Below are 18,711 nucleotides of genomic sequence, written 5' to 3' on the forward strand. Positions count from 1 at the left end.
TACTCCTTATCGGAGAGGGAACTAATCGGTGCATTTTCTAATTGGCAGAACTTTTCTGCACCACGCACATTCTATATTAATTCTTGAAGGCTTAGATGATACATCAAATATGTCTGCACCTAAAATCAACGACACTTGTACCTCTAGTGCTAGGAAGTTAGGACATCTCCAAGTGCGACCCATCCCGTCCGCGTGTTCGGATGAGTCAAAATCTGTGCCTCATTCGTGTGGCCGCGGATACCGGGGTTGGCCGCCCGCGTCCTCCTCTGGCCTGCATGTCTGCTCCCAAAACACAACCCCCTCGCACACATCTTCCCCCGCTCCGCCGCCACCCCAAGATCAGCGATTTGGGAGCGCCGTCGACGCTAGCCACCGACGTCGAGACGCCAACAAGTGGTGTGGAAGCATAGGATGCGGCTCAGCGCTTCTGTGTTGTGCTTTCGCGGCCTCGTAGCAGAGTCGGAGTACACTGTTGCCGACTGATACGCGTACAGCACGCGTCCGTTGGGAACCCCAAGAGGAAGGTGTGATGCGTACAGCGGCAAGTTTTCCCTCAGTATGAAACCAAGGTTTATCGAACCAGTAGGAGCCAAGAAGCACGTTGAAGGTTGATGGCGGCGAGATGTAGTGCGGCACAACACCAGGGATTCCGGCGCCAACGTGGAACCTGCACAACACAAACCAAGTACTTTGCCCCAACGAAACAGCGAGGTTGTCAATCTCACCGGCTTGCTGTAACAAAGGATTAGATGTATAGTGTGGATGATGATTGTTTGCAGAAAACAGTAGAACAGTATTGCAGTAGATTGTATTTCAGTAAAGAGAATTGGACCGGGGTCCACAGTTCACTAGAGGTGTCTCTCCCATAAGATAAACAGCATGTTGGGTGAACAAATTACAGTTGGGCAATTGACAAATAAAGAGGGCATGACCATGCACATACATATTATGATGAGTATTGTGAGATTTAATTGGGCATTACGACAAAGTACATAGACTGCTATCTAGCATGCATCTATGCCTAAAAAGTCCACCTTCAGGTTATCATCCGAACCCCCTCCAGTATTAAGTTGCTAACAACAGACAATTGCATTAAGTATTGCGCGTAATGTAATCAGTAGCTACATCCTCGAACATAGCACCAATGTTTTATCCCTAGTGGCAACAGCACATCCATAATCTTAGAGATTTCTGTCACTTCCCCAGATTCATGGAGACATGAACCCACTATCGAGCATAAATACTCCCTCTTGGAGTTACAAGCATCTACTTGGCCAGAGCATCTACTAGTAACGGAGAGCATGCAAGATCTTAAACAACACATAGATATAAATTGATAATCAACATAACATGGTATTCTCTATTCATCGGATCCCAACAAACACAACATATAGAATTACAGATAGATGATCTTGATCATGTTCGGCAGCTCACAAGACCCGACAATTAAGCACAATGAGGAGAAGACAACCATCTAGCTACTGCTATGGACCCATAGTCCAGGGGTAGACTACTCACACATCACTCCGGAGGCGACCATGGCGGCGTAGAGTCCTCCGGGAGATGATTCCCCTCTCCGGCAGGGTGCCGGAGGCGATCTCCTGAATCCCCCGAGATGGGATTGGCGGCGGCGGCATCTCTGGAAGGTTTTCCGTATCGTGGCTCTCGGTACTGGGGGTTTCGCGACGAAGGCTATTTGTAGGCGGAAGGGCAGGTCAAGGGGCGTCACGAGGGGCCCAGATGACAGGGCCGCGCGACCAAGACCTGGGCCGCGCCGCCCTGTAGTCTGGCCACCTCGTGGCCCCACTTCGTCTCCTCTTCGGTCTTCTGGAAGCTTCGTGGCAAAATAGGACCCTGGGCGTTGATTTCGTCCAATTCCGAGAATATTTCCTTACTAGGATTTCTGAAACCAAAAATAGCAGAAAACAGCAACTGACACTTCGGCATCTTGTTAATAGGTTAGTTCCAGAAAATGTACGAATATGACATAAAGTGTGCATAAAACATGTAGATATCATCAATAATGTGGCATGGAACATAAGAAATTATCGATACGTCGGAGACGTATCAGCATCCCCAAGCTTAGTTCCTGCTCGTCCCGAGCAGGTAAACGATAAACAAAGATAATTTCTGGAGTGACATGCCATCATAACCTTGATCATACTATTTGTAAGCATATGTAGTGAATGCAGCGATCAAAACAATGTATATGACATGAGTAAACAATTGAATCATATAGCAAAGACTTTTCATGAATAGTACTTCAAGACAAGCATCAATAAGTCTTGCATAAGAGTTAACTCATAAAGCAATAATTCAAAGTAAAAGCATTGAAGCAACACAAAGGAAGATGAAGTTTCAGCGGTTGCTTTCAACTTATAACATGTATATCTCATGGATATTGTCAACATAGAGTAATATAATAAGTGCAATATGCAAGTATGTAGGAATCAATGCACAGTTCACACAAGTGTTTGCTTCTTGAGATGGAGAGAGATAGGTGAACTGACTCAACAATAAAAGTAAAAGAATGGTCCTTCAAAGAGGAAAAGCATCGATTGCTATATTTGTGCTAGAGCTTTGATTTTGAAAACATATAGAGAACAATAAAAGTAAAATTTTGAGAGGTGTTTGTTGTTGTCAACGAATGGTAGTGGGCACTCTAACCCCCTTGCCAGACAAACCTTCAAAGAGCGGCTCCCATTTTATTTATTTTTGTGTGGCACTCCTTCCAACCTTTCTTTCACAAACCATGGCTAACCGAATCCTTCGGGTGCCGGCCAACAATCTCATACCATGAAGGAGTGCCTTTTTATTTTAGTTTTATTATGATGACACTCCTCCCCACCTTTGCTTTCTCAAGCCATGGCTAACCGAATCCTTCGGGTGCCGTCCAACAATCACATACCAAGGAGGAGTGTCTATTTTTATTAATTAATTCGGGACTGGGAATCCCATTGCCAGCTCTTTTTGCAAAATTATTGGATAAGCGGATGAAGCCACTAGTCCATTGGTGAAAGTTGCCCAACAAGATTGAAAGATAAACACCACATACTTCCTCATGAGCTATAAAACATTGACACAAATCAGAGGTAATAAATTTTGAATTGTTTAAAGGTAGCACTCAAGAAATTTACTTTGGAATGGCGGAGAAATACCATGTAGTAGGTAGGTATGGTGGACACAAATGGCATAGTGGTTGGCTCAAGTATTTGGATGCATGAGAAGTATTCCCTCTCGATACAAGGTTTAGGCTAGCAAGGCTATTTGAAACAAACACAAGGATGAACCGGTGTAGCAAAACTCACATAAAAGACATATTGAAAACATTATAAGACTCTACACCGTCTTCCTTGTTGTTCAAACTCAATACTAGAAATTATCTAGACCTTAGAGAGACCAAATATGCAAACCAAATTTTAGCATGCTCTATGTATTTCTTCATTAATAGGTGCAAAGCATATGATGCAAGAGCTTAAACATGAGCACAACAATTGCCAAGTATCACATTATCCAAGACATTTTAGCAATTACTACATGTATCATTTTCCAATTCCAACCATATAACAATTTAAGGAAGAAGAAACTTCGCCATGAATACTATGAGTAGAGCCTAAGGACATACTTGTCCATATGCTACAGCGGAGCGTGTCTCTCTCCCACACAAAGAATGCTAGGATCCATTTTATTCAAACAAAAACAAAAAACAAAAACAAACCGACGCTCCAAGCAAAGCACATAAGATGTGATGGAATAAAAATATAGTTTCAGGGGTGGAACCTGATAATGTTGTCGATGAAGAAGGGGATGCCTTGGGCATCCCCAAGCTTAGACGCTTGAGTCTTCTTGATATATGCAGGGGTGAACCACCGGGGCATCCCCAAGCTTAGAGCTTTCACTCTCCTTGATCATGTTGTATCATCTCCCTCTCTTGATCCTTGAAAACTTCCTCCACACCAAACTTAGAACAACTCATTAGAGGGTTAGTGCACAATCAAAATATACATGTTCAGAGGTGACATAATCATTCTTAACACTTCTGGACATTGCACAAAGCTACTGAAAGTCAATGGAATCAAAATATCCATCGAACATAACAAAACAGGCAATGCGAAATAAAAGGCAGAATCTGTCAAAATAGAACAGTTCGTATTGACGAATTTTATCGAGGCACCAGACTTGCTCAAATGAAAATGCTCAAATTGAATGAAAGTTGCGTACATATCTGAGGATCACTCACGTAAAGTGGCATAATTTTCTGAGTTACCTACAGAGAATTTCGCCCAGATTCGTGACAGCAAAGAAATCTGTTTCTGCGCAGTAATCCAAATCTAGTATGAACTTTACTATCAACGACTTTACTTGGCATAACAAAACACTAAACTAAGATAAGGAGAGGTTGCTACAGTAGTAAACAACTTCCAAGACACAAAATAAAAACAAAGTACTGTAGTAAAAACATGGGTTGTCTCCCATAAGCGCTTTTCTTTAACGCCTTTCAGCTAGGCGCAGAAAGTGTGTATCAAGTATTATCAAGAGATGGTGCATCAACCTTACCTTGGGCTTTACCCTTACCTTTCTTATTGTTTTTCTTTCTCTTTGATTTAGGAAATATATGATTCCCCCCGGTGTAGAGGTGAATTCCAGGGTGCCTTCTCCCACATCTATGACTGCTCCCAATAGTTTCAGCAGGGATCTTCCGAGTGTGATTTTTCCTGTCCCTACACATTCAATAACAAGATAATCAATGGATATTGTTCTTCCAAGAATGGTTGTATGCACACCTGCGGCTATTCCCTTAGGAATTATAACAGAGTTATCAATGAGAGTTATTTCTTCTCCTCCTTCATCAACTCCCCAAAGTTTCAAAGATTTATAAATGCTCTCAGGTACAAGGCAAAATTCAGACATAATATCACAATTGGCATGAAGAGTTTGATCTCCGATAACAATTTTAACAGTAGGATCCCATAATGAAGGTTCAGAGTTCACTAAAACTTGTTCAAGACGATTACGAACATAGCGATAGTTGTCATCCAAGCGAGATGTACTTATCTCGAGATTGTTTAATCTATTATAAATGCTAATGAGGGCTGAATCAAAGTTATTAGCTGAATCATGTGATGCAACCAACTTCTTTATGGCATTAAAAGCTTGATCCCCATTGCTATGAATGAAATCTCCTCCCACTAAAGCATCCAAAGCATATCTATAGCGAATCATTAGACCAAAATAAAAATTACTAAGGAGCAAACTTAGAGTCATTTGAGGTTCAGTTTTACGATAAGAAGTAAAAATTCTAGACCAAGCATCCTTAAAACTCTCCTCATCCCCTTGTTTAAAAGTGAAGACTAATTCTTCAGGCGAAGAAGTAACAGGTTCAGAGCTAGACATTGTAATAAAAGTAACTAATTTTTTTTGTATTTTTAATATAGAGTGCAAGACAGTAAATAAAGCAAACTAGATAAAGTAAATGCAAGTAACTAATTTTTTTTTTGTGTTTTTGATATAGCAAACAAGATAGCAAATAAAGTAAAACTAGCAACTAATTTTTTTGTATTTTGATTTTGTGCAGCAAACAAAGTAGTAAATAAAACTAAGCAAGACAAAAAACAAAGTAAAGAGATTGGGATGTGGAGACTCCCCTTGCAGCGTGTCTTGATCTCCCCGGCAACGGCGCCAGAAAAAGAGCTTGATACGCGTACAACACGCGTCCGTTGGGAACCCCAAGAGGAAGGTGTGATGCGTACAGCGGCAAGTTTTCCCTCAGTATGAAACCAATGTTTATCGAACCAGTAGGAGCCAAGAAGCACGTTGAAGGTTGATGGCGGCGAGATGTAGTGCGGCGCAACACCAGGGATTCCGGCGCCAACGTGGAACCTGCACAACACAAACCAAGTACTTTGCCCCAACGAAACAGCGAGGTTGTCAATCTCACCGGCTTGCTGTAACAAAGGATTAGATGTATAGTGTGGATGATGATTGTTTGCAGAAAACAGTAGAACAGTATTGCAGTAGATTGTATTTCAGTAAAGAGAATTGGACCGGGGTCCACAGTTCACTAGAGGTGTCTCTCCCATAAGATAAACAGCATGTTGGGTGAACAAATTACAGTTGGGCAATTGACAAATAAAGAGGGCATGACCATGCACATACATATTATGATGAGTATTGTGAGATTTAATTGGGCATTACGACAAAGTACATAGACCGCTATCCAGCATGCATCTATGCCTAAAAAGTCCACCTTCAGGTTATCATCCGAACCCCCTCCAGTATTAAGTTGCTAACAACAGACAATTGCATTAAGTATTGCGCGTAATGTAATCAGTAGCTACATCCTCGAACATAGCACCAATGTTTTATCCCTAGTGGCAACAGCACATCCATAATCTTAGAGATTTCTGTCACTTCCCCAGATTCACGGAGACATGAACCCACTATCGAGCATAAATACTCCCTCTTGGAGTTACAAGCATCTACTTGGCCAGAGCATCTACTAGTAACGGAGAGCATGCAAGATCTTAAACAACACATAGATATAAATTGATAATCAACATAACATGGTATTCTCTATTCATCGGATCCCAACAAACACAACATATAGAATTACAGATAGATGATCTTGATCATGTTCGGCAGCTCACAAGACCCGACAATTAAGCACAATGAGGAGAAGACAACCATCTAGCTACTGCTATGGACCCATAGTCCAGGGGTAGACTACTCACACATCACTCCGGAGGCGACCATGGCGGCGTAGAGTCCTCCGGGAGATGATTCCCCTCTCCGGCAGGGTGCCGGAGGCGATCTCCTGAATCCCCCGAGATGGGATTGGCGGCGGCGGCGTCTCTGGAAGGTTTTCCGTATCGTGGCTCTCGGTACTGGGGGTTTCGCGATGAAGGCTATTTGTAGGCGGAAGGGCAGGTCAAGGGGCATCACGAGGGGCCCAGATGACAGGGCCGCGCGGCCAAGACCTGGGCCGCGCCGCCCTGTAGTCTGGCCACCTCGTGGCCCCACTTCGTCTCCTCTTCGGTCTTCTGGAAGCTTCGTGGCAAAATAGGACCCTGGGCGTTGATTTCATCCAATTCCGAGAATATTTCCTTACTAGGATTTCTGAAACCAAAAACAGCAGAAAACAGCAACTGGCACTTCGGCATCTTGTTAATAGGTTAGTTCCAGAAAATGTACGAATATGACATAAAGTGTGCATAAAACATGTAGATATCATCAATAATGTGGCATGGAACATAAGAAATTATCGATACGACGGAGACGTATCACCGACATTGTTGCCGACACTGTTGTCCTCTCGCCGTCCCGAGACCTTTCGCCGTCAGCAGCTTCGCCGTTGCCGCCAGAGGTGAGCTCTCGTGCACCGTGCTTCCAGGCCGCAAGTCGGTCGGGACGGGCATTGCATGCAGGTCCCTACGGACGCATTGGATTGCCTCCGCCTGCGAGGTGTTCGATGAAATGAGCGAACTAAAATTTGTCCCATTTCAAGATCATGGTGGACAGCGAAGACGGGTTCTTCTTCAAGAACTTCATCGACACGTCGTCAGACGAGGAGTCTGATGACGACTTTCTCACGAAGGCTGTGTTGACCATCCACGGGCACAATGTCGCACAGATCGCCGTGTACCGAGGGCCCATGCCGGGGCGAGCGGCAGCCTTGGACCGCAAAAGAGAACGCGGCCACGACATGCTCTTCAACGACTACTTCTACCGCAAGGCATTGTTCACACCGGCCATGTTTCGCCGTTGTTTTTGGATGTCCAGACCGTTGTTCACCCGGATAATGGATGGTGTCAAGGTCTACGGCAGCTACTTCTGCGTCAAAGTGGATGCAATTGGTAAGGTAGGCCTCTCTTCTTATCAGAAATGCACGTCAACGATTAGGATGCTCGCATATGGTGTTGCCGATGATTTCATAGATGAGTACATACGCATGAGCAAGTTGAGCTGCTTGAAAGCGATGTACAGGTTCTGCAGAGTAGTGATCGGTGTGTTCGGAGAACAATATCTGCGCCAACCTAATGCAGACGATACAACCCGTCTGTTTTCAATCAACACTTCTAGAGGGTTTCCTGGGATGCTTGGCAGCATAGACTGCATGCACTGGGAGTGGAAAAACTGCCCTTTTGGTTGGCAGGGGACGTACACCGACCATTCTAAGGGGTGCACAGTGATTCTTGAAGTTGTTGCTTCACATGACACATGGATTTGGCACTCATTCTTTGGCATGGCTGACTCACACAATGACATTAATGTGCTGCAGCGCTCTCCGGTGTTTGATAGGCTGGCGCACGGTTAGTCCCCTGATGTGGATTTTGAGATCAATGACCATCACTACAACAAGGGGTACTACCTTGCTGATGGTATGTATCCACCTTGGGCTACACTCGTGAAGACAATCCGACGTCCCAACTCAGAGTAGGAGGCAAGGTTTGCAAAAGAGCAAGAGACAGTCCAGAAAGATGTCGAGCGGACGTTTGGCATCCTCCAAGCTCCTTGGGCTATCGTCACACCCTGCTAGAGCCTGGAGTGTGCAAACTCCGTGGGAGGTGATGACCGTTTGTGTAATCATGCATTACATGATTGTTGAGTTAGAGCAGGATGATTCATTGTTTGATAATGAGTGGGATAGCTAGGGAGAGTTGGTTACTCCTCAAGGTGGTCCGGCATCATTCCAGGATATCCTCCATGTGCAACACAAAATTCGGGTACACAACCAGCTCGAGGCTGATTTGGTTGAGCACATGTGGGCGCATGTTGGCAACAATACTGCAAAAAACAACAATAAACAAAATCCCGAAGAAAACAATGCCTAGGACATTTGTATCATTTCACATTTTTATTTGAAAAATACTTTTTCATTGAATACATCGACAATAATCTTATGTAATAAATCTTGAGCATTTAAACTTATTTATATATTTTAATGATTTTTTATATTTTATAGTGAATTTAAAGACAAATACCAACTTCTGTGGCCACGACTCAAATCTGACCGCGGTGGGCGCAGCGCGCGAGTCAAACGGACACGCGGACGCAAAGCTCTGTTCAAGTGTCCGTGGCTACCCAAACAAATCAAAACGGATGGCCCAACACGTTTATTTGGGTCGTAGCGTTGAAGATGCCCTTAGTTTCGTTCCAGCTTTGCGCGTTCCCTCATTCGTAGGTTTTATTCTATGTGGAGGAAAGAGAAAAGAGAAGAGAGAAGAAAGTGGCGCTACAAGATTGAGAAAGTTATTTCCGTTGGAGCAGCCACAAATTCTCCTTCCACAAATTCCCTCCGTTGCCACCACATATACCAAGCTCCAATCAAAATCAACTCCTTCAAGTCATGTATCTCCATTGTAGTATGATATTTTAGGTTCCTGAGCACTTCTTCAATGACCACCGAACCCGATCGATCAACTAAAACGACTGAGTTGATTAATTATAGAAAGGAGCCCCAACGATTGCCAAAGTAGTTTTGCTCTTTGACACTTAAATGTCATGTGATGAATATCTTCAGGACAAATGTTGCACATCGGGCATTGAGAAGAAATCAGAATGTGTCTGCCAGCTAAAGTAGCTAGCACTGGGAGGTGCCGTGTAAAGCTTTCCATGCAAATATCTTTATATTGCTTGAAGTTTTCATTTTCCATAGTATATCCCATACTGGATTTTTCGAAAGATGGTCCATCGTTATTTGCTCTAGTTAAATGTCTCCCATTGCTATGATTCCATTCACTGTAATAGAATGATTAAAAAAATGAATTAGTGCTAGGAGAAAGTAGACAATAAATGATATAGTAGAAGCGGGACCTCGGCGTGAGAATTCCAGAAATTCGTTCATGACAGGATTCAAACTCTGGTCGTTGGGGTGCGCCACTGCGACCCCAACCACTGGGCTATGCCCACGTCCTCGTAATAGGATGATTTGACGGAAAAGTATGTGATTTAGTGAAGTGCCATGCAACAAAATCTTCATCCATATTCATACTCAGAGGTATCCGCAGAATCCTAGCAACATCAAGATAATGCAAGATATCGTTCAGTAAAACCTCATCCGATTCCATAGTAACATGACTAATGAGCTCATCAACTGTTCTCAGAAGGCTTTGACCTATTGGTGTCCCAATCATGTGGTCTGGACTAGATGGTACCTAGGGATCCAGCCAAATATTTATCATCTGACCCGAACCAACTCTCTATATAAAACGTCTCTTGAAAGTATATTAAACCAGCGATGATACTTTGCGAGGTATATAATGCACCTTTTTTGGGCCCACCTTTAAAAGATCACCATTAGGAACGTATTTAGCTCTCAAAAGTTGGGCACAAAGTGAATCTAGTCTTGTGATAAATCTCCAACTTTGTTTTGCCAACATTGCTAATTTAAGGAGTGTGGAGATCATGAAATCCCATCCCTCCCATCTTCTTTAGGACACCCATCTTCCACCAAGTCATCTAATGCATCCTTTTCCCCTCTTCATTATCTCCCCACCAAAAAGCTTCCACATAACCTGTCATTGCTTTGCAAAGCTTCTTAGGGATGTTAAACACTGACATCTGACAGCTCATAGACCAGGATAGATTGAATAATAGCTTTAAGCAGTATTTCCTTCCCCCATAGATTTTTCTCTCTTTCCACCCTTCTAGTCTTATAATAACCCTTTCCAGAAGATATTAAAAGCTATGTGGCCTATCATCCCAAACAAGTGTCGGGAGTCCCAGATATTTATCAGCAGTCATGATGTTCAAATCAGTGCAAATTTGTACCCGTTTACCAGGATCCACATTTGGACTGAAAAAGACGCTGCACTTTGCTTCACTCACCAACTTTCCTAAGCTTGCACAGTATTGGTGAAGTAGCTGAGGTTGCATTAGTCAAATAAGCTTTCATAAGGATTAGGTAATCATCACCAAAGAGCAAATGAGAGACCGATAGTGCATTTATGCAAAACCTGACACCTTCCATACCACGAACCTCCACTCTACGAGTCACTAGGATTGACAGCCCCTTTGCACAAAGTAAAAACAAATATGATCAAAGGGGATCACCTTGCCTTAATCCTCTGTGGAACAAAGACATGTATCTCTTGATCCTTAAACCTCACTTTGTATCTAACCGGCCACACACATGCCATAAGCAAATCAACAAACTCTTCGTTAAAACCTAGCCGAGCCATTATTTTTTCCAAAAAGTTTTGAGATAGCTAATCCAACGACGGAGTTCCTCTCACAGTATTTTTTATTCTTAGATTTTTCTGAATTTAAAGATTTTGCAACCTCTCGCAGTAGAATCCAAATAAGAAAGATAACGAAAGGCTGCTTAAGAATTAGTAATGGAAAGCCTTTTGGAGGCCCATTCTGGCCCATCAAACCAAAACCACAATATAGACCCTTGGAGGCCACGGACAGCAGCTCCTCCATCTCTGAAACCCTCCAAACCCTCGCCGCAATGGCCAGGAAACCCTCGCCCTCCGCCGCCGCCGCTGCCGCTGAGGCGGCCGGCAACGATTCCGTCGTCGCCAGCGCGAAGCCCGCCAAGCTTCTAGAGGCAGCGGCCAACTGCGACGGTGTCCAAGGGCACGCCCTATTCTTCGACGCCATCGTCCAGCTTATCCCCCCGCGCTTCTACCTCTCCGTCGACGACGAGGATCGCCCCTACTACCAGGGGCTCTCCAAGTCCGCCAAGGCGGCCATGAAGGCTCAGTCCCGCGCCAACATCAAGGCTAGCCGCCGAGCCCGCCTCGACCCCGCGGGGCCGCCTTCCTCCACCCTTGACCTACTCAAGAAGTCCGTCGCCAACCAAGAGGCAGAGGACCAAGAGGAGGAGGAGCAGGATAAGTCTCAAGACGAAATCCAGGAGACCGAGGACGAGGCAACCACAGAGGCTGACGATGATGGCAACGACGATGATGAGGAGGAAGAGGAGGATGATGACGAGAAGGAGGAGATGCTGATGGCCCCGGCAGCACTTGTTTCCGAAGACTGGTCGGTGACTTACGAGGAGCTTCGGGAGCGGCTTCATCGCCGCATCACGGAGCTCCGTGGGAACCGGTGCACCAGGCCGGAGTTCCTGAATAAGCCCCAGAAGGAGAAGAGCAAGAAGGTAAAGGGTTCTAAAGTGAAGAATGGGAAGGACGAGGGTACAAAGCGCAAGCGTGAGGACGCTGATGACGCAGAGGGTAAGGATGGGAAGAAGCACAAGAAGGAGGCCGATGGGAAGGCTCCGGATATCGTGTATGGCAACGTGCTGGTTGATCCAAAGGATGCGAGGCGGAGGAAGAAGAGGAAGATCAAGAACAAGAAGAAGGAGCTGGAGCAGGCTAAGCGGATGCAGAGGGCGAAGGAAGATCCTAAGAAGGCTACCAAGATGGCCTGGGATTTGGCAACAAGACGTGCTGCTGGGGAGAAGGTACATGATAACCCAACGTTGATTAAGCAGAGCATGAAGAAGGATAAGAAGAGGCAGCAGAAGGCCGCGCAGCAGTGGAAGGATAGGAAGAAGACAGTGGACAGCAAGAGGAAGGAGAAGCAGAATACACGGACGGAGAACATCCGGGAGCGGGCACAGGAGAAGAAGGCGCGCAAAATAGAGAATCGTGAGAAGAAGCTTATGCGCCCTGGTTTCGAGGGTCGCAAAGAGGGATATGTCAATAAGTGAGATCTTCATTGGAGGTGATAAGGACCGAGGAGTAATTGTATCTGCTTTATGTTGGCAAGGCTGCATATGTTGATGTTGGTACTTGAAATAGGTATCCCAGTCGTGACTGTCATACTTAGTTATAGCTTGAAATTGGAATGTTTGGCAGGCTGTCTAGAGAAGATTTTGTGGTGTTCCTTCAGCTGTATTGTCATTCTGCTTAGATAAAATTGGCAAACAAAAGTTTATATTTGGGTATTGTTTAAATTATGCTTCAGTGGGTGCTGTTTTTTTGTTTGCCTGTTCTAGCAGTGGCCTGATTGGTTATGCCAAATTATGCATATATGATATTATGATGGTAGGTCTTTTCTAATCTTTGATTGATAAATTAGAATCCGCAATGCCAACTTCTTATCATGTTATGCATACGTGGGATGTCAATCATCTATGAAGCTTGTGTTGCCAAACTTCTTATCTTGTTATGCATACGTTGGATGTCAATTACTACCTCCGTTCTGAAATATTAGCCTTTCTAAAAAGAATTATATTTTGGAGCGGAGGTAATGTTACAAAGCTTGTGTTGCCAAACTTACTGTACTAGTAATCTACTATGTCTATTTTATCAGCAAATGTGATGTTGAGTTATAATGCAGTACCCCTTGTTAGTTTACTTTCTGCAGTGCCACTTGTATTGAAGTCTCTACTGACAAGTGGAATTTTTTCCCTGAAAATCCGATAGGCTCTGTCGCGTCTTTCAGTATATCAGTGCCTCTACTTCAACTGGCTCTATTGGTGATAGGTGTCTCATCAGCTTATGCATTTGATACTTAATTGGTTGCTATTACACAGATTTAACAGCTGTTTTTCATTTGCGTGCTTTCCTTAAGAAAATGGATCATATTGTACCAGTTGAGGAGCAGTTTGAAGCTTATCTGCCATGCTGTGCATCTTTTCACAATTGCTTACCTGCAGTGTGATCCAGTTCCAGGCATGCTAAATTCAGTTCGGTAGTTATGAGCTGTGGGTAAATAGCCTACCCTGCTCCGGACGGAGGAAAAACTGTAGGAAAACCAAAGGAAAGCTGTTCCAAAGGAATTAATGCCTTTCCAGCCGTTGGGAACGAAGGAATCTCGTCCTACCAATACTATGCGAAGTTTCGCTAGCCTGTGTTTTCATGGTCATACTAAGTTATATCTTGAAATTGGAATGTTTGGCAGGTTGTCTAGAAAATATTTTTTGGTGTTCCTTCAGCTGTATTTTCATCATTGAGCTTAGATAAATTGGCACAAAAGTTATGTTTGGCTTCATTGTTTTCTGTAGCATAAGACTGGAAACGTTAATGTTAAATTATGCTTCAGTGGGTGCTGTATTTTTTTTTCTTCCTCCGTTAGTTCTAGCATTGCCTGATAGATTGGTTATGTCAAAGTTATGCATATGATGTTCTGTGACTTCTCATTTATGCTTACGCTGGATGTCTCACGTCAGTAATCTATCAACTTTGTTTCTTCAAACTCAGGGAATCTATGATGTCAGTTTTATCGGCTAATATGTTTTTGAGTTATTAGTGCACTATACCTTGTTAGTTTACTTTCTGCAGCGCAGATTCTATTGAAATCTAGTGACATGTGGTAGGAGTACTTATTTTCCTGAAAATCTGATACACCCTCAGCTTATCTATTTTATTTTGAACTGTAGGACATGTTTTTTCCTTTCTTTATTTCCATAAGAATCTAGATCACATTATACTGGTGTGATGGGGAGGGAACTGTTTGAAACTTTATTTGTCATGCTGCACCTTGTGATCTATGCTGTCTAGCATAGTTAATTTAAGTTTCCCGATGCCAGATCTGTTTTTGGTTGAGGTTTGTCTCAGTTCATACACCATGCAGCTAAATGCAGTTAGTAAACCTTTCTGTTATGCCCGAGTAAGAAAGTTCACATATAGTTCATACATCATGTCACAATGTTGAATTGCAGAATTGGTGCGGTCCAGCCAAGAGGCCTGTCCAATTTAACATACTTCTACCTTCATCATTGACAAGGCATGGCAGCACGACGAATTTTGATAAGTAATTGAGTATACAGATGGCTTTAACTGATGGCCTCTGGCTGAACTGAAGTGCGGAATATGAGTTGCAGGCCGAATCGCCTGGGATGTTGGAGTTGTTTGTTTTCTCAGTAAACTTGAATTAGATGTGACTACATCATGAGGTAACAAATCTGCGGTACAATTTCACAGTTTTTTGGATGTAGAATACTTTCGGGATATGTGTTCCTCAACAGTCTCCTTCGTGTCTTTTAGACGAATACTTTTTGAAGGTGTTCCTGAACCTGAACACAACCACTCATACCCGCATTTAATTTTGACGTTTTCTCTCAAATCCTGATTATTTCTCTGTACTCTTCTCCCGCTTTCATGACTAGTCTGCTTGCTAAAAAGCGCACTACATTTTCACACTACATTCTCGGCCTCAATGGCTTCACCGCCCTACCAAAAAGCACTGCCTCACCCTGTGTTGCATAATGTTCGCACCAGCGGCGGTTCTGGTCAGCCTTGTGAGATACTTTGTGCTAGAGATGGTGCGAAGGTTCATACCCATTCCCGCGGCCATGGTGGTACCGTGCTATGAATACTAGATGATTACCCGCGACATTGCTGCGGGAATTACATTGAACTTGATGGTTAAAACTGTTCTAAGTTTAATAGAAGGCTCAATATTTTTTTGTAATGACAATATCCCAACACATTAAGTGATGCATAAATGTTTCATTCAATATACTTTGAAACAACATGATTAATTTATTAAATGATCAGACGATTTACACATATAATGTAAAATATTGTGCACAGTAAATAAATAAAAATTATGGCAAATGCCCAACAGGTCCTTTTCAGGGGAAAAAAGATATGGAAAATAGGTGTATATAGTTTTTTTATGAGTTGAAAAGGTACTTCTGAAACTTAGAATAACAGATAATTTTTTTATGTTAAGTATAGATAAAAAAGAATGTACTTGCATTACATATCTCGGAAAAAAACTGAGATTTTCATACCAGCCTCATGGTTGCATATAAGTTGAAGGTAATCAGTTGACCAAATGTTGCGCGTACCTGCACCACATGGTCGAATTGAGCAACCCTCTCTACAGTAAAAATAACAACACAATATACTAATGTACGAAATAGAATTGACAAAAACTCAGTGGACTTGGCAGGCGTGGCTCTGCTTGCAGCTAGCTAGTTTAGCAAATCTTGCTTTCTTACTTTGAAGGAAATTAGCGACGTTGCTACTACAAATTGGTGGCAATTTGTGATCTTGCCAGGCCTAACTGAAGACGGGAAGGCACAGGATGCTGCCGTGCCGGCACTTGCTTCACCAAAGAAAGCCAAAACAGAAACACAACACGGTGATAGACGATTGGCCAGATGGGAACTACACACGTGGAATCTGCAAACGCCTCCTCTTTTTTTTTTTTTTTTTTTTTTGAACAAGGGGGGCCCCAAAGGGGCTAGAGTCTGCATTTATGCGGCGGTGGGTACAGAATTACAAGAAGGACCTTAAAGAAAGAGAAAATTATAGCACAGTCCATAAATTTTGCATAGAGCACCCTAGAAAGAGTCCCAAAAACGCGATCAAGGACAGGTTCGCCGCCGACGAAGACAGGCAACTCGCCACATCCATCCTTGCTCCCACCGGGGACAGCACCACTTGGGGGAACACGAACTTGCACAGACGCGACGAGGCCTTGAAGATTCCTCCGATGGAGGTTGAAGATCCTCAAGCAGACAAGCTCGAGGGCAGCAGGGCCATTCCCATGGCCAGAGATAGCGGCGGCAAAAACGTGCCGTTGCTTAGAAGCTGCTGCAGCAGGAGCAGACTCCACCGAGCCCCTGCCTCTCATCTCCCTTCGAAAGGCCACCGAGCTACTCTTCTCCTTCCTCCCGCCACCATGGCCGACCAGAAAGAGCAGAGAAGATCCGTTGCCGACGAAGAAAGAAGACGAAACCGGGTCCAGCACCAGCACCACGGCCTTATTGACGGAGCGGAACTCCACCTTGCCCAACCCCATCATCTCCGACCGGAGGATCATCTCGACGAAGACAAGCAGGAGAAGCCAGCAGCAGATCTGGCCAGCAAGATCTGCTGTTAAACTCCCGGCACAGCGGCCGACTACGGCACGGCGGCCAACTACGGCATAGAAGCCAACTACGGCATAAAGCCAGCTACAACAAGAAAAACAACCTAAATCTACCCCGGCGCCACTCCTTTGCCGCCTCCGGCCAGCTAATCCGGCGAGAGGGGCTCGAGAGGAGCCCGGTCCTCCTGAAAAGACTCTCAAAACACTGTAGCGGGCTGAGAGCTATCTGGGGGGAAAAGAGAGTGCTTCACCCAAACACCTCCTCTTTGAGGACTATCATGTGGGGGCAGACTTGGTATCACCTGTTTGGGGTGACGTGGAGGCATAGATTTGCAGAGAAATATAGCAGTGGGGGATTGCTATTTAGATAGAGACTAGTACAAATGCCCGTGCGTTGCCACGGGTCTTTAGATTTCATTTCTCAATACATATACACAAATCATAACTGGCAAGAAATAAAAGTAATAAAATAAAACACAAAGCAAGAAAAGAAAAGAAAAGAAAAAGAAAAAAAAGGAAATGGCATGGGATGGATGCGTATGGACGGTTAAGATTTACCCGCCGCTCCATCACCGTGCCGCCTCCTCGTGCGCGCGACGATGCCCCCCCCCCCCCCCCCCGCGCGAAGGGATTTCGTAGGGGTGCGCCACACAGCCCACCGCCTTTTGCGGCTGGGCGCCGCCGCCACCGTCTGCGCCGGCCAGGTAGGGTCGCGACACACTCTTTTAGGGTTTCGTGGTTGTCTCCGGAGTCGCCCGCGCGAGCGACCTGGGCGGCAGGGGAAACTCGTAACCAATCAAAGGGTTTCAATAAAGAAGATTGTTATCATTTCACCTTTAACAATATGAATGGACATATGTTTTTTTCAATGTCTCAATGTGTGCTTGTTTCAACAATGAAGCGGCGTGCTTTACAAAAGTATTCACACCAGGTCTAAATACAGACCGGTATGGTTAATTGGCCAAGTATAGTTGGGACACACCCAAAGTGTTTGTCTAGTAAAAAAATATCCCAAGTATACGACACCACCACGAAAGAATGTGGCTGTAATATCATTCGTTTGTTACAAAATCCAGTATCCCATTCTTTAAAGCAGTATACATTCAGCTGCAGGAGTCTTACACCCCATATGACCTGGACAAGATTCTAACTGCTGATAAGCTAGTCATAGATGACCTCACGAGGTTTTCATAACTCTAAGCATACTCACAGAGAGAAAAAATAATCCTAAACCAATAGCAGCATCACCATAAGATTCACGCTTGTTTTCTAAAATACAAGACCAGAAGAACTTGTTAAAGACATGAGATCATGGTAAAGAAGTTCCAGTCCTTGATCCAGGATTGAGATACCTAGATTACTCATTTACAGAAGCAAATTGATGAAGAAGAAATTGAAACAAAGGGGCATGTGACAAAGCCGAGACCTCATTGGCAGTAAGGCCCCCTGTATTTGGTCAGAAGGAAAATCCAAGGACCCCGACCCCGCGTCGCTCCCGCACGGGCGACACGGGGAAACCCTAGCCGCTGCCCGCGGGCTCCCCTTTCCGGCCACATCCCGCCGCCGCTGCCGCCATCTCCCTCTCCTTACGAAGCGGTGGCGGCGACGCCCTTGCCGCCGAAGGCTGTGGGGGCGAGCTGTCGTGGAGGCATAGATGCGTGGTAGAGGTCTTCGTGCCGGGCTCGTCGAAGGCGCTGGTCGTCGGTGCAGCGTCGGGGCGAGCTGGGCGCCGGGGCGGCGGTCCCAGATCTCGCGGTGGAGGAGGCGGCCGTTGTGGCTACGCGGGCAGCACGATGGTCGGATCTCGGCTCCATGCCTGCCATGGTGTTGGTCGGCCGGGGTGACCCCGTAGGCTGCGGTTCCTGTGGTGGCCGGTGAGTCCTCCGCGCACCCTCCTTCCGACGGCTCATGGCCTTCTTCGGTTTTGGGGGT

At 44.8% G+C, this 18,711-nt stretch overlaps 1 protein-coding gene across 1 annotated transcript; it reads left to right on the plus strand.

Annotated features, from left to right (window-relative positions):
* Nucleotides 1–11,452: 11,452 nt before the first annotated feature.
* LOC127318294 (uncharacterized) lies at nt 11,453–12,892 on the plus strand. Its single transcript, XM_051348768.2, has one exon. It carries the CDS (start codon nt 11,453–11,455, stop codon nt 12,659–12,661), a length of 1,209 nt encoding a protein of 402 aa, XP_051204728.1. The 3' UTR covers nt 12,662–12,892.
* Nucleotides 12,893–18,711: the final 5,819 nt, after the last annotated feature.

Source organism: Lolium perenne, chromosome 6 (assembly GCF_019359855.2).
Source record: "Lolium perenne isolate Kyuss_39 chromosome 6, Kyuss_2.0, whole genome shotgun sequence".
Taxonomy (NCBI): domain Eukaryota; kingdom Viridiplantae; phylum Streptophyta; class Magnoliopsida; order Poales; family Poaceae; genus Lolium; species Lolium perenne.

Coding starts and splice junctions, on each gene's coding strand:
- LOC127318294 (XM_051348768.2), top strand. CDS start 11,453: ATGGCCAGGAAACCCTCGCCCTCCGCCGCCGCCGCTGCCGCTGAGGCG.